Source organism: Neocloeon triangulifer, unplaced genomic scaffold, assembly GCF_031216515.1.
Source record: "Neocloeon triangulifer isolate White Clay Creek 2 clone unplaced genomic scaffold, ASM3121651v1 ptg000004l, whole genome shotgun sequence".
Taxonomy (NCBI): domain Eukaryota; kingdom Metazoa; phylum Arthropoda; class Insecta; order Ephemeroptera; family Baetidae; genus Neocloeon; species Neocloeon triangulifer.
In genome coordinates, this window is record NW_026775547.1 from 3,196,594 (window position 1) to 3,223,699 (window position 27,106).

The 27,106-nt window shown below is 34.2% G+C and overlaps 1 protein-coding gene across 10 annotated transcripts in view; it reads right to left on the reverse strand.

Moving 5' to 3' along the window:
- LOC132193445 (collagen alpha-1(XV) chain) overlaps nt 1-27,106 on the reverse strand; it is a 55,467-nt gene that overhangs the window by 6,231 nt on the left and 22,130 nt on the right. For 6 of the 10 annotated variants that reach the window (XM_059614118.1, XM_059614119.1, XM_059614117.1 and 3 more), the window contains exons 4-7: nt 15,298-15,646; nt 14,633-14,846; nt 9,553-9,621; nt 225-272 (exon numbers count right to left, since the gene is read on the reverse strand). In XM_059614118.1, the coding sequence (XP_059470101.1) occupies nt 225-272; nt 9,553-9,621; nt 14,633-14,846; nt 15,298-15,646 (680 nt within the window). Of the gene's footprint in view, nt 1-224; nt 273-9,552; nt 9,622-12,580; nt 12,758-14,632; nt 14,847-15,297; nt 15,647-27,106 lie in introns of those variants that run through there. The other 4 variants (XM_059614121.1, XM_059614120.1, XM_059614124.1 and 1 more) reach the window with 2 other exon arrangements.

The following is a 27,106-nucleotide window of genomic DNA, read 5'->3' on the forward strand; positions in this document are numbered from 1 at the left end:
CATTCAGAGAGATTCGTGAGAGAGAGGAAATGAAATTCAACAAAAGCGTTTAGTCCGTGTGATTAAATTTATACGAACAAAACGACCCGTGATTTATCACCTGGGTGGCTCGGGACGACTGGAAATTAATGAAAAAGGAAGAGACTTAAAAAACAAATATATAGGAGGGAATGAAAAGTATAAAATTAACCAAAAATAAATAATAATATAACGTGATGACTCACCAGGTCCTCGTCTATATCACCAAAATCGCCAGACCCTGACGCAAACCCCTGGAAAAGCAAACAAAATAATACATAAGAAAAAATAAACAGAAAAAGAACAAAAGTTTGGAGAGGTAAATCGTGTATTAAAAAAAAAGAAATTGTTCATGTATTGTCTGAAATTAGAGAGGCAAGGACGGATCAAACTTTGAACATAATGTGAAAAAAAAAATGGTTGAACACAAAAGAATTTGATTGAATAAGATTTCAAAGTTAATAAAATCTCGATAAACGACTGCGATCAAAAAATTAAAATAGCAAATTTATAATTAATATCCCAGATATATTTCGTGGAAAATGTCAGAGCTGACTCAGCTGACAATTTATCATTGAAATAACAAGCATTGCGTTGTACATGAAATAAAAAAATCGCGATTGTTTTTTAATTATCTGCCTTTGATCTTATTCAAATTATCCAACCTTGATTTATTATAAAAATGTAAATATTAAAAAAAAAATACTTTTATCGATTAAAATGATGTTATGCTAATTAAATAAACCATGATTTGATGCATAATGTAGATTTTAAAGCTAATCAATTATCATAGAATGACAGCACCATTTTCGGTTCAGCTCATTCTCTTTTCGTTCTGAGAATTTAAGGTGCCAGTTTTCTCATTCATTTTTTATTTTTATTTTTCACGTGTCCATCGGCACGCCTCAAAATATGTCAGTCATTTGCATACATAAATTGCTCTCCACTCGTCGATATTGGGTTCGAAAAAGATAAAAACGAGAGAGGTCTTTCCTTCAAGTATTTTTTTCTGACCGCAGTTTCAATTTTACGAGCACAGGTAGCTGCCGGGGGCTCTTTCTAGAGAGTGGTGCGTGGATGATTTGTATGGAAATGCTCTATGAAGACGTAGAACCACGTGCGCTTATTAAGGCCGAGATTCGAGATTTATCGGTCCGAGAGGAAAATCGGCGGCTCGTGTTGTGAGAAAAATGCGCCCGGGGCGAGATTTCGAGAAAATTTCTTGACGCTTGCGTAATTGAATGAGATTTATGAAGGCGGAAAAATTTGTTTTGCGAAAAATGAATTAACGGCCATGCATGTGTCCGGCGATTTTTCATTTTGACGCTGAATTCGTAAATAGAATGCTAATTTCTGTGGACAAAAAAATGCTGCCGGCTGTTTCTGAAAATGATTTATTTTAATCGTTTCTGGAATTCCAAAATGTAAGTAAATTGCTCCTAAAAATTTTAATGTTTAAAAAAAATGTAAATTGCAGTATTTAAGTCTTCGTCTTCTTTTTCAAGGAGTTGTTTTTTTGTCATTCCCCGTGGCAGCTTATTTAATTGTTACATCTTGTGTATAAAATATAAAAAACCCTCGATAAAACCTACGGGATAAAGTGGTCGAAAATCCCCTGGCATCGTAATTTGATGGCTGAAAAGGATGAGAAATGTGCATTTGGGAGGGAGAAAACAAACAATAAATTCAAAAGGACTGCTGCATATTTCCAGGTCTTTTTCAAATACTTGGGGGTTGGAATTAAATTAATAAATTTCGGCTCATCCACCGTGAAGCGAGCGCTCTTTCATGTTTCCTTGAACGCGCGCCGTGGGAGGCAGCGATTTCATTTTCTTTATTCTTAATTCTGTTTGCCTTTGAACCGCACGGGATGAGCGGTTCAGCCGGCGGTCATTTGTTATTCCACCGCGTCTGTTATCACACATCAGAGAGGTGCAAGTGAAAAATTAAATTGTGTCCGACTACGCGCCGCGGCTATTGTATTATTTATTTTATTCTCCCGACAGGCCCCCGCACGCCCTTTATTGGTGTCAGCCCGGCTAATAAAACAAACGGAATTAACATTTCTTGATAATTTTCTTCGCCAGCAATGGCCGATGATATTTCACAAGTAAAGATGCATTCTTAGGTTGATTTCGATGAAAAATTGGGGAAAAAATTGTAATTTCTCTTGAATCACAGTCAAAAATAAAAGCAAAAAAAAAAAAAATAATAATAATAATATAATAAAATAAAGGATTATAATTTAGTTTTAGTGATGATTTTATTTCAATATTTTAAACATTTTTTAATATATATTTTATTGAATTACTTTTATTTATTGATAGTGCTAATAGCAGCGCTTGAATTTAGCTATAATGGTATGAAATTTCTAGTAGATCTAAATTTTGATAATTATATATATGTGCAGCACCAATTCCCTAACGATGAAGGACTTTGTCATTTGACAAATCATATTGTGCTGCTTCGCATAATTTTGTGAATTGTATTGTTTCATAATTTAAATTAAATTCGCTAATAAGTATTGAATTAATTCTGAATTCCAAACTACTTTAAAACTTGATAACACAATGTGTATGAAAAAAATACAATTGAATACACGAAATAAAATGAGATGAATCAGATGAATATAAAAAAAGTGAAACTAGAAATTAAAAGCTGTTAATTTTTTAATTAAATAATTGTTTAAATGTCTTGTGATGTATTGAAGAAATTTAAATTGTCTGATAGAATTTTACAGAATTATCATGTTAACTCAATTTTTTTTAATCTATAGCTACGTCATTTTGACAATGGAATCAATTTACATGCATTATTAAATAATATTTTTACGGTTTTCTATTTGAAAAAGCTCCCCCTACAAATGTTATTTCCCTTTGGCAAGAATTAAGTTGAAGATTTTGAGCACCGATCGCGGCGAACCGGCCGCACTTGTTTTTTTCAAAGCAGATTTACGCTGGCAGCTGCTGGAAATTCTGCGCGATCGGGCGGTGAGATTTTGACTCTGCGAAAGCGCGGCCTGCGTGCAGAAAGACTGACGGACGATAATCATAGCAGGATGAATAAATTTGTTCGCCAACGCGGGTGTACAAACCGTGCTGCTGGACAGTATTAACTCTCGACAGCGGAGAAGTGCAGCAGCCAACAGCTGACGGATTACGCACATCATATTTTTGGCACGGCCTATATTAAATTGAAATCCAAGCTTCTGCACACGGACGTTTATTTATTTCCTTCCACTTTGGATACACGAGCGGCCTAATTAGCACATTATACCCATTCATTTGATACGGCCCTGCTATACTGCTATACTGCGCCTTTTGATTAATTAAATTCTCGCCGTGATTTTATCTCGCACAGTGAAATTAATTGCCAGTAATTAACTTTGCAAATTAATTAAAGAAGGCCGAAAAATGTATACTTTGAAAAACAAATTGTAAGTGTTTAACAATTTGTTTCAAAGAATTCTACATTTATAAATGTACTAAATTAATGAGATGCAAACCCCAAATTTGTTAACAAAACGTCACCGCAACTCACTGTAAAGAATACCGAGATCAAAGTGACCCCTTCCGCCGTGGTAATGACTTACCTTTTGTATAACTCATAAAAAGGTGGTCATTATTTAAATTGTAAAATCTTATTTCTATTGAATTCATCAGACAATGAGAGCTCTAGTTATGTACATAATTTATTTACATTGTATCATACTGAAAAAACATGATCACAACAAAGTTTATAATTTAGTTAAAATTTTACAAAATATTATATTTTATATTTTTGCCAATTCCAATAGCATTTTACAATAGACAAATAAAATACATGAAGAGTATTTAAAAAAGAAAAATAATTATAAAAGTATAGTCTTATAATTAGTTAAAATTACGCTAAAAATTTATAATATTAAACATTATTTAATACTAAAAATAAATTATATTACCAAATTTGCATTAGGAATCAAAATAACCAACCTTAATTAATTGCAGACGAAGTATTATTTAAAATAGAACCCCGTTAATTTTTAAATATCATTTGCACAACTTCCTTCAATATGCAATCTGCAGGTTAGAATTTATGAATTTGAAACAAACAACAATTCATAAATGATAATAACTTAAATGTTTTTTCTCATTTGAAAAATCAAAAAATTATTAAATTCTATAATATTTAAATTAGTACTTTTGACTAAACGCCTTTTACGTGGAATTACGTTCCGAGACATGAGATGAATGTTTCAATTGGTTTCTTTGGGCTTTAAATTATCAAAAATCTACAAAAATTGTCATATAAAGAGCTGCAGTCAGTTTTAGAAAAACTTCATAATTTAAGATCTTTTTAACCTAAGAAACAAAAACTTTTACCTCAATTTTACAGTGATAATAGACGAACTTTTAGTTTATTGCCGTCTTTCATTTCCAAATTTAAACAAACAAAAGCTGGAAGGAAATTGTCTGGCCCATTTTTAATTGCAGCTCAATCATCGTCAGCAGCTGCCATTAAACACTTTCCCCAAATAAATTGATGCAGCAGACATCACAGAAACTTTTTTACGACCCAACATCTGAGAATGAAACAGCTCGAGGTGAAAAATCTCGGCACGGCACACAATTGTTATATTTTATTTATTTCTATAGTGGTTGCGCCGCGGGCACGATCGTTTTATATCAAAAGAGCTATGGTTGGAATCGAGCACGTAATTCATCCATATCGTGTGTTCTGTACGATTACACGCCACATAAAGACGCATTACAACACGTCATTGAAAAAATACTCGCATGATCGTGCAGAGGAAATAACTCAGGCGGCCAATTGAGGATGTCAAAATAATCTCGGATCTGTCTCCGAACTTATGATTCCCTGTTATTATCAAGAAAACGAGAAGGAATTTCATCTGTCGGTCTGCGTTGTTATTATTTCAGGGCCATTGTTCGCGACGGGGGATGCGCCCAAGAAAATTATTTGTTTGTCTCCGAGCTGCCGCGCTATTATTGCCATTTCAGTTAACTCGCCCGTGCCAATTTTCTCTCTAATGCTTCCTATCCGGCCAGCGGGCGGTGCAGAAATACCCATTTAGCGGCGCCGACAAATTGGCCGTCTCACCTGGAGCGATCCGAGAGGGTTTTGTTAAAAACAAAACGGCGAATATTTATTGCTCCGCGTCCGAATCTCTGATCAAGATGGACGGCTGCTGTCTAACTTAATTAAAAGAGATTTATTTGTGAATGGAATTGGCAAATGGAGATATCTCTGTGACGTCAAAAGATTTGAAAACGTTGGAGGTGAAAATTTAAATCGGGGTTCACATTAACTTGTCGTGTGACTGCAGAATTTAATTTAAAATTCAATCATTTTCGCTAAAAAAAAAACGGTGCGAAATTTAAAATTTCTTAATTTTTTTTTTTTTTACTGAAGAGAGTGCAAGCAGAAAATTAATGCATGTGTTTAAGGTAAAGATTTCTTCTTGTGCTAAGAGAATTACTATATTTTTATAAAAAAAACATATGATTAAAAAAATAAATAATGTTTTTTTCTCTGGAAGAGAGAAAATTGTCAATATCTCACCGCAGAGCACCTTCTTTTGAACACGTCTTATAAAATAATGAAAATAATCAGCAATTTTTAATGGCCTGAATCAATTATATCAGCCGAGGTTACAAAAAAATTTCCCGGAGTAAAAAATAATATGGAATATGGATGTAAAAAAGCTGTCTACTTTTGGTGAGAGCGACGCTAATTGAAAATTTCGATAACCCGCTGCGACTCGTCTCATTATATTTTGGTTCTGCGTTCTCAGCCCATATGAAAAAGTCATTTGCGCGCGGCTTATTTTTTTATGTATGCTAATTCAGAGGTACCATTACACGTAATTGGCTCTGGAGTGAATATAAAATTTGAGCTCCTGTTCGACGTGTTCGCAATATAAATACAAATAGCCTCTCCGACCCAAGAGGGAGTAAGGAGCGGGTAACCATATTTTCACCGAAAATAAATATTTTTAAAATAATGCAGTTTTGAATGAAGTCCAAAATCAATTTTGACAGAAACTGGAATGACTAAAATCACTACTACTGCTAAATGATATTAAATTCTGCGGTGTGATGAAAATCAAATAAAAATAATAATTAGAATATTGGTAGAAAACAATGTGTTTGTAAAATTTTACTATTTTGTATCGAGTTTTGATCATATTAATTTTGGCCAAATACTGGCAACCCAATAAGGAGCACTGTTCTTGATGCTATTCAAAACTTTTCGAGTAAAAGTATAAAAAATAAGGTACATACAATAGAAACAATGAGAGGCCGGCGGATGCTTCTCTTGTTAGGGCAAAAAATTCAAAGTGTTTGTTGCTCGTCAGATGGCGAACACAACGTGATGTTGTTTTTTGCCAACGATCCGTTGTCTCGCGATCTATAACGAAAGAAGAAGTGCATGTGTGCTCGTCTTTTCTTCTTCTTATTTTCAAAAACAAAGACTATACGAATTCGTAAATCACGCGCGTAATGGCCTCGGCGAGGCAAAATAATTGCGAAAAGAAAAGCATGCAGGTGATTCGTTATGCCGGTTGCGATCTGCATACATTTATGCATAAGCTGAGAGTGCTTTAAATGGACTCGCGTAATGGAGACCACACGCAGAAGTTCATTCTTCACATCAGGAAAAAAGCAGTTTGGACGATTTTCAATGGTCAGTGCTTGTGTAACAATAAATTTGCCACGCCAAAAACCCTGCAGATTTAATCGCAGACGCTTTTGAAACAAGACCCATTTATAAAGTACGAGATGGTCATGAATTCAACAACTTTCAAACAAACATGCACAGAAGAATGAATACTTCAGTTCCTTGTTTATGGGGTTTCAGATTCAAAATTTATAAAGTACTTTATGAAAACAATCATTTAAAAGTTGATTGATATAGTGCCAAGAAAAATATTAATTTTAATCAAATGCTTTTGATTAAAACATTCATAATTGAGATTTTTACTAACAATTAGCCATAAATCATGGAATAAGTTTTTCTATTTATATCGAAAATTAATTCTGATAAGGGATTTGCAAATTGTGTCATGTTCTGATTCTTTATTTATGTGACACTGAGTGAGAGTATAAATTTTTTTTTTAGATTTTTCGTCACAATAAAGCAAAAAGAAAGTAATTTTTGGATTAGTTTTTAAATCTTGCTTCAATGTTCAAACTAGTTTGGGACTGATTCTAAATTTCCGCTTTTCCTATTTTCATTTTCAAAACTTAAACTCCGCGATATTTTTTATTGCAAATTTCATTGCAGATTTTAGAGCATTTAATTTTTTATTTAAATTGTAAAAAAATGTTTAGAAATAAATAGTTTTTAAAATATATTAGGCTTATAAAAAGTGCAATGAAGCATTATTATTTTATTTTATTTCAATATGAAAATTAAGATGTTTATAAGCTTTTGCATAAATATTGAATTTATCTGGGATCTGCCTGTAGTATTTTCCTAAAAAATTTATTTTCAAAATTCTTAAAATATCCTAACCTTTGGCTGATATTTTAAACAAATTATAAAATTATTAAAACTTCTGAATTTATACAATAAATTAGGTCACCTAAATTTTATACTTGATTTGCATAAGTAAAAAATAGCGCAGTTCTGTTGACAGCAGCAGCTTTAAATAATTCGTTTTCTGCTTCAGTAAGCTTTTTTTATTTAAGAATCTATAAATACATAAAAGCTTAAAATAAATACAAACAAATAATGTCAATTGAGTTTCAAAAGTCGGTCCAGCGAGTCTTTTATCTGAAAAGCACCAGCTGTCTCTTTCCACTAAGCAAAAGTGAAAATCATCGATAACGAGCTTAGGCAAAGCCGGCGCGCAGATTTGCGAATTATTCGCGGCTGTCAAAGTCGTAAAGCCGGCGGAGAGCTACCTGAACGGAACGATTGGAATCTAGAATTTACACAACTGCCGGTCAAACATTATTTGGCAGAAAAAAGAATGGAGCCTCTTTCGGTGCCAAGCCCAACCTTTTTACCCTGTTGGGCAAAAATTCCTGAAAATAAATTTATGCAACGCCAACAATTGAGACGTCTCGCGTTGAAAGGTTTCTTAATTAACTCGGATGGAGCAGATGTTTGCGAAAATCATCAAACGAATATAAATCCGATTCACATACGTTTTTTTCCCTCTGAATAAATATAATGATCGAATAAAAGGTGGGTATATTTTACGTGTCCCTCGACGCGCATATATTATACGAACGCCAAGTCCTTGACAGGTGGACCGCCGAATCTAGTTCTGCTCTCTCGCACTAATTATAGTCTCTGCACTAATTACCCGCCGCTTTTCTCAAAGGCGCACGCTTTTTCACTCCTCTCGAACGTGATTTACATAAAAATTATTTTGCACTCTGAAATTTTGTGTGATTCTCACGACATGCTCTTCTTTTCGTTCAGCCCGCAGCTGCGTGAAATAACACACTCCGAAACGAAGGAAATCGTTCGAGATTATCCGTCAGTCCGTGCAAGGGCCGCCGCAAGACGGATCAAATCTCATGCACCCGCCGTGGTTAACAGGTGGTTAGTAAATAACCATTCCGGAATGTGAATACGCCGTGTACTGGTCTTGCTTTTTTCAATGTATTGCCGCCCGTCTCGCTTGGTTTTGATCATCAATTCATGTCCTTTTTGTTTGTGTAGAAAAAAAATGTAATAAAATACATCGTAACGCTTAAATAGTTTATACGTTTTAAAAACTTGTCCGTGAATTTTTTTACTTACTGGAATTTTCGTTGCTTTTTATATCATTATGATTTATGCAGCTAAATTACTGTTGATTTATTCTGGACTGATTTTCACATCAAAAGGAAATATTCAAAAGTGCTGACAGGTTGTAAAATTTGGTGATCGCAGTAAAAATTTGATAAATTATTACCTCCCTTAAGAAATTCTGGCACGCCTTTTCAGAGACGAGCTCGATCATGCTTGCATGATCGCCTCTCTTGCTTTTAAAGACCAGTTTAATATTATAATATTTTAAACTAAAAGCTGATGAAAAGCGCCGATCGCCACCAATTTGAATCAATTTGCTGTGGACGGCTCGGCAAAGAGTGACGCCCTGATTCATGAATGATAAAAATCCAGCCAAAATCTGCTGCACACGTGGGTGAATCAAACTTTAAAATATTGTACAAAACGGAGTACAAATGGTTAATCAATCTAATCAAAAACGGATTATTGAAATTAAAAATTTTTGCTTGATAAATTTACCAACAGTTAGGGAATCAACAATCAACACATCAAATTTGCAATTCGTGAAATGAATTAATCCAACTGTAGCAAATTTCTTATTTATTAATTTTTACTAATTTAATGCTAATTTTTTTCTAACTAATCTAAAACAATGTAAAGCTCTAAAATAATTTTAAAAAATTCAGAGCAAAAATACTTTTAATAAAATTATTTTATTTTATTTTAAGCATAATTAAATAATAAAAAATAAATATTTGAAGTTATTTAAAAAAATATATTAAAATAATAAATGAGCGTACTCACCTCAAAAGAAAGGCACTGGACCTCAGCCAGGAGAGGGTCGTCGAGGATTTTGATCTCCTGGATGGCACCCTTTAACAAGAGCCACACGACTAGATTCCTCCACATGTTTCAATGGGACCTCATGACCGTCTCTGCAGAAGCGACTCCATCAGCCGACTGACTGACTGACTGATTTCTTTCTCGAGTACCGAAATGCAGAGGGAAGAAGATTCTCTCCGACGAGGAGAAGGAGGGAGTTGCTGTAGTGGGATCGCGCGCGCCAGTTGCGTCTGTATTAAAATTCGTCGTGATGGAAAAAAAGCACGAGCCAAATTGTCCGACGCGATAAATTGTCTGCTTGGTTTTTCTCGCGATTTGTAATCGACGCGTGTCGCTAATTGTGAATTCGGCGCGTTTGTTTTTCTCACGAAGGCAGCGATAAATTTCAAAGAGGGGATATGAATTATTCCTTACTTTGATGGGCATTGTTGATTTGCAGGTATTTTTACGGCCCACTTGAGACATCAAAAATAACTGCTCTATTATTGCAAACGGACTGATCGTAGATAGACAAATTGACATATTTATGATCGCGCTTCAATGCATTTTAATAATGTATTTGAACAAGGAAATTTGATGGCATTTTAATTCATTTGCATTTATCCACTTTTGGCAAATTGTTTTTTGTTAGATTCCAACTTGTATTATTATTACTTCGAGTTTTTTGCAATGCACTTAAGTATTTTGCAATGAGATAAAACCATTAATTAAATGGTCAATATTTGGTTGAATAAAATTAAATATTTCAGAGTGGACTCCTTCAGCAAGGAAGTATTGAAAAATAAGTAAATTGTATGACAGGCTAGTATGATATATATTTAATTTAGCAGGATTTAAAATAAAATATTCTTGGTTTCAGTTAACACTTATTACAAATCAGAAATAAATTGAGAAAAAAAAGAAAAATTTAAAACTACAAATGTGATTTAAAATTATTTTAAATAAAAAAAATATAAATAACTATAATATATGCATACTTTTCTAAATTAATTATTAATCATTTAAAATTGTTGAAACTAAAACAGTAAATATATTTAATATTTACTATTTTAGTTTTAATATTTAATATTATTTAGTATTTTTCTTTTTCTAGAGAAGTATGAATCACTAAAAACAATCCATCTAATGCTGGTGGCTATTGCAGCAAGGGAAAACAAATGGGAGTCATGCTGGTAATTTACCCTCTCGAACAATATGTAAGTCTCAGTGTAAGTACTGCGACCTAGAACGCGAAACGGGCGTTTATATATTTTTCCCGAGTGCTTGTGGCAATTATTGCGTCTCCGACCAAAGAGCATCTCAATAAATAAACTGGAGCACACATCACATTTCGAGGGATTTGTCGTGAAAATTGGACTGCGGCGAATGAAATGCCGTTGGAAGGGCGCCGGCAATTAAAAAGCAGCGCCTTGTCTGCGACAGAAAATCGCTCCCCCGCCCGCGTTATTAAAGACTCGGGGTAATGAGTGGCACCCTCAGACACACAAGCAACTCGATTTATTTATTGCCCACCCTCAGCGTTCTTTCACCCTGCTTTTATTCTGCTACAGTTGGCCTCTTTTTCGCCCAATTGCGCATTTCGTTTTTTTTACCCAATTCTTTGAACAAAGTCTTTTTTAACTAATGAAAGAGGAAAGCACCAACAATTTTAAGTTTGGAAAACAAATTGCACAAATTCAATTTTGAAAATTTTATGTTTCTTGTATTTATTTTACAACAAATATTACTTGAAAATTTTAGATATTAAACTCAGAAGAGGCTTTTTCAACATTCCTGACTAATTTTGAGTCGTGGTGTGGAAAAAAAGGGACAAATTGAGCAGAATTGATTTTTCAGCTAGCAAATATTTGCTGAATTCAAAAGAAGCCAAAACAAAACGGCGAGCTAGAACCATTCAAAAATGACTCTAATATAGCCTGAAAAATGTATCGTTTATTGAGTTTATTGTTTCCAAATTGCCCCTGACCCTTAACAATTTTTTCTTTCATTTTAAAACTTGTGCATTGTGCAATAATTTAGACACATAAAATCTCAATGATAAAAAATTATTTAACATAAACAAAATATCTGGCAATACTAGATTATATAGAAATGTTCAATAAAGATAAAATTCACAAGAGCTGATTGAAATTAATGAGAATTAAGTTTTTTTAATTGCTTGCTGATTAAGCCAAGCGCAGAGGGATTAAAATTTTTAATTTTACTCCTTCATATCTTGCAAATTGCCGATATATAACGTGACATTATTTCAAAATTATTCATCGTATTGTACAGTGAACAAAATACTAAATTAAATTTAGGATTTTAAAGAATAATTAAATCTAAGATTATGTGAGAGTTAAATATTATTTATAATAAAAGTAAATAAAATATTAAATAAGAGTAGAAAATTCGTTAAATTACTTTTATTTCATTATCACACAAATTTTAATATAAAAACTTATTAAATTATAAATATATAATAAAAAACTTAATTATTAAAAAAAATTATATTTTGAATTGTAACTGTTATTAATGTTTATTATTTTTCTTTATTTCTCTACTTGTTACATATTATTAAATCAAATTCTTTAGCTGCATCAATTATAAATAAATTATTAATCACCGTGTTTCTTGTATTGATTTGAAGTTTCCCACTTGCACGCTAGTAAAGATAAAGCAATAAACAGATACAAATGAATGTAATGATACACAATATTAAGATGCCTGATGGTATAATATAATTTCAATGAAGAAAATATGCAGCTAATTATAATTTTAAAATATTCCTTAAATTTTAAATTAAAATATAAATAATGTTTTCCACTGTAGAATAAGAATGCATGGAATTTTAAATTTTAAGGCAAAAACAGAATCTAGAAATTAGTTTAAGAGTTTCATAATTAAAATAGTACTTATTTGAAAATTTATAATACCCCAAAAAATTAAATCTGAAAGAAAAATCTCGAAAGCCGTTGAACCAGAGCGCTGCTGTTGATCACAAACAAACCTTTGGTACACCCTCGTTGGTGAGGTGGTTGGCCTCGGGTGGGTCGCGCGGCATGATCCACTGGGTGGTGGCGCCGGCCACGAGGAAGACGAGGCCCACGAGCAGGCCCATCAGGCCCACGCAGAGCAGCATTTGGGTCCGCGTGTAGGTCTCGCTGCCCATCACTGCCGAGCGTCCGCTGCTCGCATTTCGGAGGAAGAAGAAGTGGCTTCACTCGAGTGCCCCACTTACCCCTTCCCTGCTCTCCAGACTCGCTCTTCTTTTTCAGCCACTGCTTTTAATTGATGTTGCTAATACACACTGTGCCGCCACTCCGAAAGCAACCCCCGTTCGCATCTTTTCTTCATTCGCTGGGCAAACAAACTCCTCCGCCGAATGGCGAGGAGGAGAAAGAAGGGTGCACACCGTTTAGCGCCGCGATTTGGCAGGGGGGGATTTGCATGCGGGCAAAACCAACCAACTTGAATAGATATTTATTTCTTCTCAGTAAATATTCTTCTCAAAAACATTTTTCATAATATTTGAGCGTAGCATTAATTATTCGTGCTAAAAGAAATGCACTTAAATTTACGGTTTGCGATTCTTTCATAAAAAGCAACAGTCGAGAATATAAAGATCCTTTTGTTAAACGAAGGAATATTTCTGCTCTTTACTTGTTTCTGTGGGAATCTTTTATGTTGAGATCATCAAGAACTCACTGTAAACACAAAGCATACATTTTGCTCTCCGTGAGGTCAACATCTTGACCAAATTACTTTTAAGCTCAATTTTGTTTCTAAGAATTACAAAAAAGGAGATAAATTTCCTTATTTTCATTTTAAGTTTTGAGGTGTAATATATTAAATTAGGTCTCTACATATTGATTATAATTTAAATTACATTTTGGTTAAAACTGTCAAAATTATTCAAGATCTTAAAGGAAAAAAGCCGGCCCTGGATAATTATACCCTAGCTGTATGGTTTGAAAGTTGCAAAATTAAGTTTACCTAATTGCAAAAGCACTTTAATTGCTATAAATTAGATGAAAGACCGAAACAAAAAGATATTATAGTAAGTTAAAAACGTCCGAAACATTAACTTCATGCATTGCTTCACTCTAGATAATAAAATCAAATATGATGTCAATCAATACCTTTTAAATTATTACAAAAATTTTCAATTTAATAAACTGGTGCCATAAATCTTGAAGAAAATAGAGAAATGCCATCAAATTCCGACAAAATCTTAATTGATCTCGGTACCATAAAATACTTCTTTTTTTGACGAAACGCAACGCTCAACTCAATTAAACGGCAGGGCTAGGGAGCTGCTTTACGATTCGATCGGGAAATAAATCAGAAATCAATATACTCGCGCGGCCGAAACAAAGGGAACGAGCGCGCGGTTGTAAAAGCAGCCAGCAATCGTTCAATCAGATAAAAAGGCGGCGAAAAGTTATTGAGCGAAATAAAAATGAGGCGCGCGCTTTTTTGCGAGCGGAATATAAAAATAAATCTGCGATGATATCTGCCAAGTCCAAATTTGACCCGGAGGGCAGTCGAAAATCTCCTCTCACACGAAATAATTCATTGCGCATTGTTTGTTTTATTCCGTACGATTTATTTGGACAGGACGCGAGCTGCCGAGAGAGTTCAATAAGTCAGCGCCACAAATAGAAAAGAATTAAGGGCTGGAGAGATTTTAGAAACGCATTGCTGGCGGGACATGTGGTTTTTTCGGTTAATGGACCGCGTGCGCTTTTAGCTTCGGCAACGCTAATGCCCTCTTATCAAACGTCTGCATTAAAATTTCCGGGTGCACCGGACGACCCGAGTGCATCCAGAAAAATCCTTCAATAAACGGTCAGTCTGTTTTAAATTTATCAGGTGGAGTCGCTTTTGTCCGTAAAAAACAGTTGTTTTTGGCAAATTAATTTGCAAAAAAATGTTCTAGCTTTTTTTGTAGGCCATGAGGTGTCCGGAAATTGTGATTGAAATTATTTCAGCAGTAAAGTAAATCGTAAAAAGTTATTACTGCCCTCTTTGATGGGCGGAAATAAAACTTAAAACTCACATCATAGGCTCCTTTGACGATGGGGCCGGCCTGTCCGATGTACAAAGTGGACGCAGAATCAAAGACCAACTCTTTGGGCTTGCGTGGGGTCACCGTCGTGCCGTGCTCTTTGCAGTTGAAGAACAGCGTGATGTTGTTTCCACTCACTCGAAGTGAAAATTTCGCCCATTTTTTCGCAAACGACGGGACAACGAAGGAGGCAATCATTTGAGAACTAAATGTAAAAAAAAGTATTATTAATCATTACATAAGAAATAAAAAAAAACAATGTAATGTTTGTTGAAAATTCTAAATTCATTAAAAATAAAATTAAAATTGGAAAAGATAGTGGATTAATTATTATTATTTTAGTTTTATTTTCTACAGAACTTTTCAAATGAAACGCTCAAGAATACCTAAAATTGGCAGGATTTACTATAAAACTGATGTAATTTAATAAATCCAATTTTTAAAGCCATTTTATAAAATTCTGGTAGGCTTTAATTAAGAAAAAGGTTTAATTAAATTCAAATTGAAACTAATTCTGAAAGCGACAAAAATACTTGAAAATGTTTGAAAAACAATTAAAAGATTTCTGATTCATATTATTTCATTATCCTTAGCCTTCAATTATTTCAAATTTTTATTTATCAATTTATTTTTATTTTTCAATTAAATTTATCAACCTGAAATGCATGTTGACGTCCGTGTAGTAGAGGGCGATGTTCATGTCGTCGACTGCAGGTGCTGGAGCGAGCCGGACGCCGAGTTGGACGACCGTGTCCAAAGGGTTGACCACGGCGAAGAGGAATCCGCCCTCCCTGGAAGCCGGTTTGGCCGCCATGCGAATCGTGAAGTCCGGAGGCATTTTCTCCGGCAGGACGACGCGGTACGGCGACTTGATGTTGGAACCAGGCCGCATGCCGTGCGTTGGGAAGCCATCGAAGCCCTGGTCGAAGAACTGCGTCTTTGTGTCCACCAGCGGGATCTGGATGGTCTGCATCAACTCATACTCCTTCGGGATAAAGGATAAAACTGAAAACAGAAAGAGAACACAAATAATATAATACTTATTATATATTTAATTTAACAATTAATCAAAGTTATCATTTAAAAATTTGAAGTTTTATCTAAAATATAATTATTTAATATAGTCTCTTTATAATATTCCTAGATTGGCGAACAGTAGGGTTTCCTAAAAAGGTGACATTATGGGTTTAAATCCATATCTAATTTTGAGCTTCAGAATTGAAACACATTTCTGGGATGGATAATTAAATTTTGATATAACGTAGACTGAGTAAAATTTCAGTTATTTTTTTTATATTCTAAAATTGTCTAAAATATCTCTTGCTCAAAGTTTAAATGAGTTTCCTACTTTATAATGGCAAGCAGTGTCAATTTTAAAGCATCAGTCTATCATTTAATTCAATTATTTAATAAAATAAACATTAAGTAATTATAAATGAAAATCTCTAATTAGTCAAGAGAAGAACTATAATAGTAAAAATCTCAAAAGTATGTTTCTATTGAAGAAGTAAAAGATTCTTTGTTAAGCGCAAAATAATTTTGAAAATTGTTGATGATTTGCAATGACTGAACCGGACTGAACAAATTTAAAAAAATTAAAGCTTATTTTTTTCAAGAGTCCATAATATGTTTAATTTAAACGAATTTTTGGGAATTTTTGCTTAAATCATCAAGATTTGAAATAAGTTTCACAAGTTTGTCCAACGCAAAATTGCCATAGAATCTGCAAACCGTTTGCACGCCCTCTCCGATCCAAAATTTAAAGACGGAGTGCAAGACGGACTTGAGAGTGGCTCTGCGAGATGGCACCAGCTGACTGAAACGGAGAACGGAGAATTGCTCTCGCGCCAGGGAATAATTTATTAGACCGGTTTGTATGTAATAGACACTCATTTGTGTCTCTGGCGGAGACCAAAATATATAAATTAGACTAGGCCGGAGACAGGCCACAGGTGATGTCACCGTCGCGACAAATAACTTGGAATTCTCTTAAAAAAAGTCCAAGTTGTATATTTTAAAAGAGACAAAATATATTTTTTTTTCTTGTTATTATAATACTCAATGGATGGACAAGATTAACTTTGGCCTTTTTTATGTACTCGCTTTTATGATTCACCAGGTTCATTGGACTCATTGAACTACTTGGCAGGAGGTTCTAAAATCAAGAAAGAGGATCAAAGAGAGACCAATTGATAAAAGCTTGTTTTGAAATTTCTTTATGGAGCAATTGTGCTCTGAAACCATTAATTTTAATATTGTTTGAAAATAAAACAGGATCAAACAAAACTGCGGCCACATAAAAATCAAACTTTTTCATCTCGGGTTTACTGAAATTTGAGTCCGAGTGATTTGTAAATAACTTTTGTCTGCACCTGTTTCTCTTCGGTGCCAAGAATAAAGTGCTTTGTCGCAAAGGCCGCAGGTGCGCGCCGATTGATCGCCTAATTACATTACAAGGCTTGTCGAACAAGATTTTTGTTCACTTTAATTTGCATATAATCGAGGAATCTTGGTAGAAAAGCTTTTTTCCCCGATTCACGTCGCTTCGGCATAAATAAATAAACGCGGCAAGTCTCTTTGTAACAAAAGAACCTCACCTTAGCACACACCTTGCTTTTTTTACTCAGAATTCCTTGCCAGCGGGTGGTATGCAGATTGTGTCTGCTTTAATTCATTCGGATTAAAAGTTTGTTCATTAGCTTCGGGGAATCCAACGCACTCGAGAGATTTTATACGCTTTGATATTTTGACCTGAGGCCGAAGAGAGCCGCGAATGCTCATTAACACACTTAAACATTACGAAAGCAAAGGCGACCCACGCATTTCAGTCGAGAGAGGTTATACCTTCGTGCGAGGTGTCTGTGAAGAAGTGCCGATAAACCAATCTTTTAAGTCTAAAAAAGGTGCGAAATAAGCGGTATCTAGGAGTAAAATTATTTTACGATCCTTATTCCTTCAAAAGTTTAACTTGTTTATTCATGGAAATTTTGATATTTTAGATTCAAGAAGCTACTTGTTTATATTTTTAATTTATTTTGCTTACTTCACGTAGGAGTAGAAAAACGCATCATATAGATGTAAAACATTGAATAAACAATTAATTGTGTTTTAAGTGAAGGATTGCGCAATTCCGTCAACTTGAAAAAACAAAAAATACTGGTAAAAAAGCATTTAATTCGCATCAAGTTTGTACAGTAGTTGTTATTTTGCTTGGTTTTTCTACTTTTCTGTACATTAAAAATTTTATTATAATTTCCAATTATTACAAGAAAAAGGCAAAATTTCAAATGCAAAAACCTTTTCAAATTTATAAAAATAAAATTTTAATTCACTGCATGTCTAAATAAAGTGACGATTTCTGGATAATATGAACATAATTAGTAATTTTCAGACCCAATGAGATTTGAAGCGTGATTTAATTACAATGCAACTGAATTAACAATCTTAATCCCCCTAGAACATGTTCACTGGCTAATTTAACGGTTTTTTTTTTTTTTTAACAAAATACGGGCAAAAATATCATTGCCATCATTGCCATCAAGCAAGATTTTTTTATACTTTAAGTTGAAAACCAGTTTTCAATTTCATTGTTGGCATAATTTTTCCTGAACAAAGAAAATTCTAAGTAAGACGCTCGTAGACGCTGTTTAAATCTTTAAAGCGTTTAGAAAATTCAGCAAAAAATTTAATCCTAGTATATTTTTTGCACATAATTAAAATGCAAACAAGATAATTATTTTTTGCGGAAATATTTGCACACTCGCGTCCCCCATCTGTGTTTACACAGCGGCATCATTTTCGCGAATCACGTAGATGATTTGCATTTTATTGGCGCGCGCAAATCCGCTGACAATCGCGGCGGCGTTCAATTTTCATCCCAAGAAAAAGCGCAAACAAACAAAATTTAACGCTGCAATGAGAAAATCCTCGTCTCCCACGCCTGCAGCACGCGCTCTTGGCAAATTATCAAGGAATTGAGAGAAGAGCCTCTCAAGTTGAGAAAAAAATCCGAGGAGAGAGAAGAAAATCGGCTTGCAAAAAAGGATATAATAAGTCTCGCCGGAGCAAAATAATAATAATAACTCTTCTCGAAACCAGTTTTGTGTATGAAAAAAAAAATGCAACGACGGAGGTACATAAAATGTGAATTCTCTAGTGGTGTGTGCAGTGCGCTCATGAGATTTATAGACGGTGCAGCGCTGATAAATTATTCTTGCACGCCTTGGGAAGAAAGGTCTCGTTCGCTGCATTCCGCTCCGGAGCGAAATCGCGTCCTTTCATCATTATCATTTCGCTCCTTGATACTCGTTACAATATTCGAGGAGACAAAGCGAGAGGAAAAGACAATGAGGCAGACCTGCGAGTCCCTTAGGAGAGTAAGAAATAAAATATTATATACGACCTCTCTCCTGTTTCGAGAAGGATTTTTTTCCTTCGTATAATGGCTTTTTTCTCTTCAACTAAGCAGATTCATCAGCGGAAGGATGCGAATTTTAATGACAAATGTCAACAAAGGAAGCACGGGAATTTTTCAGCAGAATATATTGTGAAAAGGTTCATTTTTCTCAGAGGTTTCAATTATGATATTGTTTGTAAGGCAAATGTCAAAACATGTTGTAGCATAATTAATGCATAATTTTAATAAATTTGTTAAATTTTTTTCAACATTATTTTTATTTTTACAAAATTTAGTTTTTATTTTTAAAATTAAAAATATTATTTTAAAATTTTAATGTAGATAAAATTATATTAATTTTTAACAATATTTTCATTTCTCTTGTATTGAATTACATGTTTTAAGTTGTGAATATTTTTTGCTGATTTTCTGGATAAGCGTTTTTACTATTTATATTTGTTGCTTGATCAGTAGGATTAGGTAACTATCAAGTTTTGGCTTACCAAAATAATAGGTAGGGAAGTTCTTAGTTTTTTGCATGTTAATATGATTAATCAGCAAATGTCTCAATAAATTTTTTAAGCCAACATTTAAGTAAATTGGAGGTGTTAATTCTCTGGTGATTCAATAAAAAAAATTCTTAAAAAACTACCAGTGTCCGAAATTTTATTGTGTATAAAAAAATCAAAGACTTTCTTCCTATCTTTGACTTTCTAATAGTAAGGTCAAGAAATTGCAGCAGCTAGAATGCATCCTTTTGGATTCGCTCCAGGAGCATCTCGGATCGGAAGCAATTAGATCGGCGGCCGATTTGCGCGAGTAGCAGCCAAAAGAGAAAAAATAAAAGCTAGTTTGCTGGGCACATGTATACTCGAAAATATGTATTATATGCTGCACGGCGATTTGTATGGTACTGGTGAGTACAGAAGAAGAAGAAGGAAAGAGCACGCCGGCGGGGGATCAATAAGGACGGAGCCGGCAGGACTGCCCCGATCCTCCGACCCTGCAGCGGCGGAAGGGTGCCCTTTTTTGCCCCTAATATCATTTATCCTAAACTTATATTTGTCCTAAAATACACATTTGACCTAAATTTGCATTTCACATCCTTTGGAAAAAGGTTTGTTAAGAACTTTAATTTTTAATGCATCTAAAGCAAAAGAAAATTTTAGTTAACTCATTATGATTGTTTGAATGGCTTGTATAAGAGTAAAATTTGAAAAACAAAACTTTCTTTAATAGGTAAAATTATTGTGAAATTTTAAAATGAGATCAAATCAATAAAAACACTATAATTATAATGCTTCCATTTTTTATAATATTATCCAGATCGAATAATTAAAAATTACTTCGCTTATAAATTTTGCAGTTAATTCTTCCCATTTGAAAGATTCCGTTTTTTTTTCTTTCTGCATTTTTGAAGCACAAATTTTTATAAACATGCTTACAAATCTTCAAAATTATTATAAATATAGCTTCACTTAACTCATTGAAGGAAAGTTAAGAGATTATAAAATTTTAATACATTGACAATAAAAGTTTGTAATTTTTAATAATTGGCTGAAAAACGAACTGCAAATTTTGTTTAAAAACAACTTTTCAGGGCTAATATTATTAGACAAATTGTTCTTTGGAACATTTGAAATGAAAATTGCAGGGGTGAACATTTGGGGCAAATAAATTTAGGGGAAGTAACGGCGACACCGGCAGAACACCCGCGCGCGCGACATAACAAGGGCGGACGAACGGCCACTTTGTCTAGATGTAGTCGCAGATAAAAAGTGAGCCGCACACCTCCCGCTCTATTATACAACCCTCTTTTATGCAAATCAAGCGTCGGCCGAAAAGCGGCGGTGCGGCGCCAATTAGAACGGCAAATAAAACTAACTCGTCCGCCCGGGGAAATCATTTTAAAAGCTTAATTACACATGCTGTGCCTCTCTCTTGGATTTATCTTTACCGCGATTATTTTCTGCGGTAAACTTGGACCGCATTTGAAGGAAAACTTTTCTCCTCCACTCTGTATGGACGTGCGCGAGAGCAAAACGTCTAATTTAGATTAGATTTTGTGGGAGGTAAAACTTCTCAAAGCACCTGTGTGCATAATTTGCTAATTACCATCAGCCAGCGCGTTTCAAAAACTATAGCACAATGGGATGAAGCTTTGAAAACAATATATCAATTCACGCTTTAAAATTCAACAATAATTGCATCAAAAGCAGTTCTTTATTTAAAAAAAAATAAATCCATTAAATTGGGTAAATGAATAGTCAAAAGATTAAAATTTGGAAACCAATTATTTAGTTTAAATTGTTTAAATGCAAAAAGGCATCATAATTAAATAGAAAAAATTAAAATTTTTTAATGCTCAAAAGAAATAACCAATTTTTCTTGAACATTTCAATGTATCAAGGGAAAAAGAGCTCATTTGTTTACTTTTCAAGCAGTTTTTAATAACTTTTAGTTACAAAATTTAATACACATTCAAAATTTAAAAAAGGCTTTTATAAATAAAAGGTATAGGAGTTGAGAAATTGAGAACACAATGAGATATAATTAAATCAACATATTAAAAGCCAGTTGGTTTTCTTTTTTCTGGAACTGTAAATTATTCCGATTGACCATCAATTTCATTTTTTTTATCCACCAATGCAAATTTTTTTTTTAAACAAGCAGCACAAAAGTGGGTGGTCTGTTTTCACGTAGAATAAAAATAAATCATCAAGTCCGCACATGTCAGCACCAACGGCCAGATTTTCCATCCAGCACAGTTGTAGCATCGCAATCCATCCATCAGCGCTTTTGGGGCAATATCCGCCGGATTTCGCGCAGGATCTCTTCGGAAAAGGGAGGAAGAGCGAAGAAGAAGCTGCTCGTGGCAATTTGTCTTAAGCTGCTGAAAACTCAATTAATGCGCAAAAGTGACTGCCGCCGACTTGAGAGCGTTTTTCGCGCGTGAAAAATGACGAGAAGCGCGAGGGGAAAATGTAATTCTTTGCATACTCACTCTCTTTTCTGACGGCGGCTTTTTATGCTGATGGCAAACCTTCAGTTCTTGGAGAGTGCACCGTGAGTTTATGCTGAGAGCATTTTGCAAGGTAAATACTCGTTTACATGAGCTCAAGATTGTGGTGCTTCAAAGTCTCAAATTCAGCAAAGAGAAGCATTTCTGAGCATGTTTATATATAGAGTAAAAATTTAACCCCAAAGATTTGAATACTAAGTTTTGTTTGATGAATTTTTTAACCCAATATGAATTTTAAGTTAAAACCTTCTATTATTTTGATTTGGTTAAAAATTACACTATTTTCGCCGCGCCTCTTCCATTACAACAAGCATTAAATATATTAATGTCGACCTAACAATACAAACCAGTCATATTGTTGTTAAATTGAGTTCGCACAGGGCACAGGGCAAATATACCCTAAATAGGAAAATCCATAACATAAATAAATTAGAAATAACAAGAAGATCGTCTCAGATATTAATAAAAGGAAGTGCTAAAAAATTGAATAATTCTGAAATTTAAAATTTTGAAAATAATTTCTACGGATTTTATTTTGAGCAATGACAAAAAATCATTTAAAAAAAAAAACAAGAAAAAATATTTGCAATAATTTTATAGTTCAATTAGGATAATTAAATAAAATTTACAACAAATCATCTTCAATGCCAAATGAGACACATTTAATTAAATTACTTGTATTTATCTTCTCCTTTTGATTTCTTTTTTCGCTTCAACCGAAACCATTTCTATTGAATTAGCGGAGCACATCAGTCATTCTTGATTCAGTGCTGATTGAAATGCTTCGCGAATTGAGAGGCGCTTGGGAGCAACGCCAGTTAATTAATTAACGACGAAATGATTAATGAGATAGCCGAGTTTGAATTACAAAAGCGGAGCGGCAGAGAGACGACGCTTCTAATATGAATTGAAACGCTGCGCACCCCACTTTGCGGGGCGATAAAAGAAGAAGAACCTTATCAGTGAATTCGCCCCGGGTGGAAGAAGAAAGAAAGAGAGCAGCGCCGAAGATTTCCTGCAATCCCTGGGGGGACACAAGCGACAGCATTGTGCGGCGAATTTTTAATTACGCCGCAATCATTGTCACGTGCGGCATGTTTTCCCGAGATAAGCAGCAATTTTCATATATATTCCTGTCGCCCTCGGATAAAAAAGCTTCTCTTTATTTCCGAATTATCTATTGACGCCAAACGAAGGGCGGCCGAGGCGTGGGAGCAGCTCAGCTTTTTATTTATAATTCGATGAAGCCTCTTTTCTTTTATACTTTGTTAGCCTGCCCGTGATATAAAATTTGATTTTCTCGCCGTCGACAGGAGAAGCCGTTTGTTTTCCATCCACGGCCGCTTTCTCCTTTCCTATAATTATATGCAGTGTGTCGATGAAAATGAATGCTTATAAAATTATCGAACAGGCGCACGGAAAATAATGATGCGAAGCCCACTGGCTACATGATTTGCATCTGAAATCAATGGAATTAATGCTCGCTTTTGAGGAAATTCATGCCGAAATTGATTCAAATAATAGTTTCTTTCGCAAAGAAAATGTGGGCGCAGCCGAAAGCTATCAATGGGAACTGGCCATGGAAATATCAATTTTTAGACAAAAATATTTTCAAATTATTTATTTCAAAACAAAGTCCCACAAAATTTTTACTATGTCTCTTTTCAAAATCATTATTACATTATTTTATGATCCAAATAGAAATAATTAAATAAATTGGAATGTGTGTTGACTACATTGACTAAAAAATTAAATTAAGATGGATAAACCAACAATTTTAGGTGTTTTTTTTTCTTTTTAATGAGATGCAGCGTACATCAAATTAAAAGATGAACTGAAATTACCACCGGGTAAATTAAAATGAAAAACAACTTAACTTCCTTTTGCGGATAACTGATTATTGGAAAAAAAATTAAACCTTTTGCCCTCCAAATTGAACTAGGAGCAGAATTATGCAATTTCATCATAAAAAACTGTTGGAAAAAAATAAGAAATAATGAAAAACTGACAAAAACAGCATGGAAATTAAGTAAAGTACCTTAAACTCGTTGCTGATTTTACTGAAAACAGAAATTTTGCGGGTCATGTTAATCTTGACAGTGACACTTTAATTAATTTGTTTATTCATCTCTATTTCACATTGTCCACTTTTATTGCATTTTACAGGTCATTAATTCATTGTTTGGTCGGTTTTATGGTGCGAATCTAGCGTTGCACGGCAGTTTTACGATTTTGTTTTCAGCGTAGTAAACCCTTCACGCCATAAACTTGAATTTAGCACATGGCGCATTTGACTAGATGGGCTCCATATGAATTGAAATCGAAATCCAACAAATTATAAAAGGGTCGTCAAATAAATTGTGATAAGAGAAAAGCCTGCATTTTATTTATAAAAATTGATCAGTCAAGGCTTTGATTTTATTTGGCACTTTGGACGAGCCTGATTAGGCGCGAGAATCAATTCCCAGTTGAATTATGACTGAAAATGTTCACTTTTAGCCAAGGCCAGATGCGGAAAGCATAAACACATTAAAGCAGCGACCCAGTCTGCACCTCTCTGAAAGCGGCAGTTGAGTGTTTTCCATTCGTGCCGGCGACTGTTTTATGAAGTCCCTAGCGTTCTTCTCTCGCAAAGTCCATCAGCCAAGAAGTCAGCAGTGTTCATTCAAACGCAACGAAAGAACGACTTGTGCTTTACACAAAAATACACCCGCACAGTTGCTATATACGCGAGTGCTCTCTTCCTTTGGACACATTTGTTTATGAAAAGCCTGAAAAGAGCGTGGAATTCTCTCTTTCGTCCGTCCGTCCGTCGGGGCATGTGTGGACAAAAGTATATGTACGAGTGTGTATTTCCAGCTGATGACAGCATCTTTCCTCTCCAATTTAATTCCCTTCCGCTTTTTTTCTATTTCTATATACTACGTGGTGCACGCGAGAGGAAAGAGAGGAAGACGAAGTGTTGACACTCGGTTGTAAATACACTCGAAATTTCCTGATAAAAACAACAATGAACGGGGTGGTAGAGAAAAAGTGGATTTCTCTGCGCGAAATTGATGATGATGATATAATTCTGTCAACACGCATGAGAAAAACGAGGAGTTCAACATCAAACAAAGAGGATTCTAAATCTAAAGAGATATGCAAATTTTGAGGGTTTTGCATAAATTTAGAGACATTTTGGACAAAAAACTTTAATGGCAAATATATGAAGAACGTAAAATTTGTGAACAAGCATAAAATCAAAATATTTATTTATAAGAAAAATTTAGTTTTTTGTACTATTTTCTTAAATATTAATGAAACTGGGATGCAGATCACTGCTAAAACTGGTGGAGCAGTTTGATTTTAGAATCACAACGATTGCAATATGAGAAGTAATTTCATTTTTCACTTTACTAACCTTCTATTTTAATAAGCACTAAGTTTTAGGTTGCTTAAAATTAATGTCAAATAATAATTTAGTAATTAAAAAAAAATATGTAAAAGGCAACATTATTATAAGACATTTTTATAACTTTTTATGAATTAAACTTAAAAGAGCATATTTATGAATAATTAATTTTTTTAATTCCTAGGTTATTATAAACTGTTATGAATTGTATGCTTAAATATTGTTATTATTTCATATTGAATGTCACCAAAATTTGTAAATAACTACTCACCAAATTTATTATAATTTTGGTGTGCAGCAAAATTTATATTTAAAAGTGTTTAAAAAAAACACTAAAATTTTGGGGTGTCTCTTTCTCAATACTTTCATTCAATTTAGACATGTGTATTAGTCAAGTTAAATTATAAAATCGTAGAAAAAGTACTTTAAATGAAAGTTCTATATTTTATGTAGTGCAAATTTAGCAAGGTTATCAATCTTTTCTTGATAGCAGAAGTTAAAACTTTTTAATGCCCCTCAAAATCCAGGCATGATTCGTCTTCATTACACGTCACAACTCGCAACGTCTGTTTTCCACAGACACTGGCGAGACTTGACTACCCCTGATGTTAATTAGCGCAAGTATCGCCCTAGGCCTGTGTTTCGGGGGTGGCGAGATTAATCAAGCTGGAAGCGCCTCGGCCTCCCGTCTTGGCACCGAAGAGCACAAGCTCTATTTATTTGGCAGCCGAGGTGCTGAGAGAGCAACAATTTCATTAGACCAAATTTCGCCGGGAGCTGCTCGGTCGTTCTCACGCCACCATTAATTTGCGCCGAATTAGTCAAAGAGGGGCGTGCGTTTTTCGCCCAAGCCAAATATTACAAAAATACACTCAAGGAGGGCTTTATTCTTGTCTTTAATGAAGAAAGCAAAGTGGATTATTTCCATGTGCGGTGAAAGGTAAGCAGCATGTAAAATATATGGGATTTATATTTATTTGGAGTCGGGGAGGAGTTTCTCAGTGTCTGCTTATGCAGCCACTTAAGGAAATTCCACCTCCTTGTTTTTCGGCTCCTAGAGAGAGAAACAGAAACACACCTCGGCCCAGGGAATTTGTTTAAATAATACGCTTGCTCCCACTTGCTTGAGATTTATTTTCACTCCCACTTGACGCAAGCACACACTCGAGTCTGGTGATGAATTGGGAGCTATTTAAAATTAATTCTGGATGAAACTAGGACTGTTGGGAAAACTTTCGTACAGCAAAGAAACGGATACTTTTTAACAGCCAGGAAAAATGCTGACCAGACACTTCACTCTATTGAAATATAAATATTAAAAGTTTTTACGTGTTCTCCTCTAATAGCAGTTAATTTTAATTTAAATGACTAAAAACCTCTTCAATTGAATGTTCATATAAAAATCTTACTAAATTCACAAATACAAATCAAATGGTCTGCTTCTAACACAAATTCTAATCACACAAAACACACAAATTTTTTAAATGTTAATTTAATTATTTGAAATTTCTGCCAAAAAAGGAATCTAAATTTGCTTCAAAAAGTTCCAAGCAGTCATTTTGAGCAGGAAATTTTTTAAGTTTTTATGAATTGTATTACTTAAAAAGATCTACAATTTTTATAAGTCTAAGTTAGAGGGCGTTTTTTTTTCTC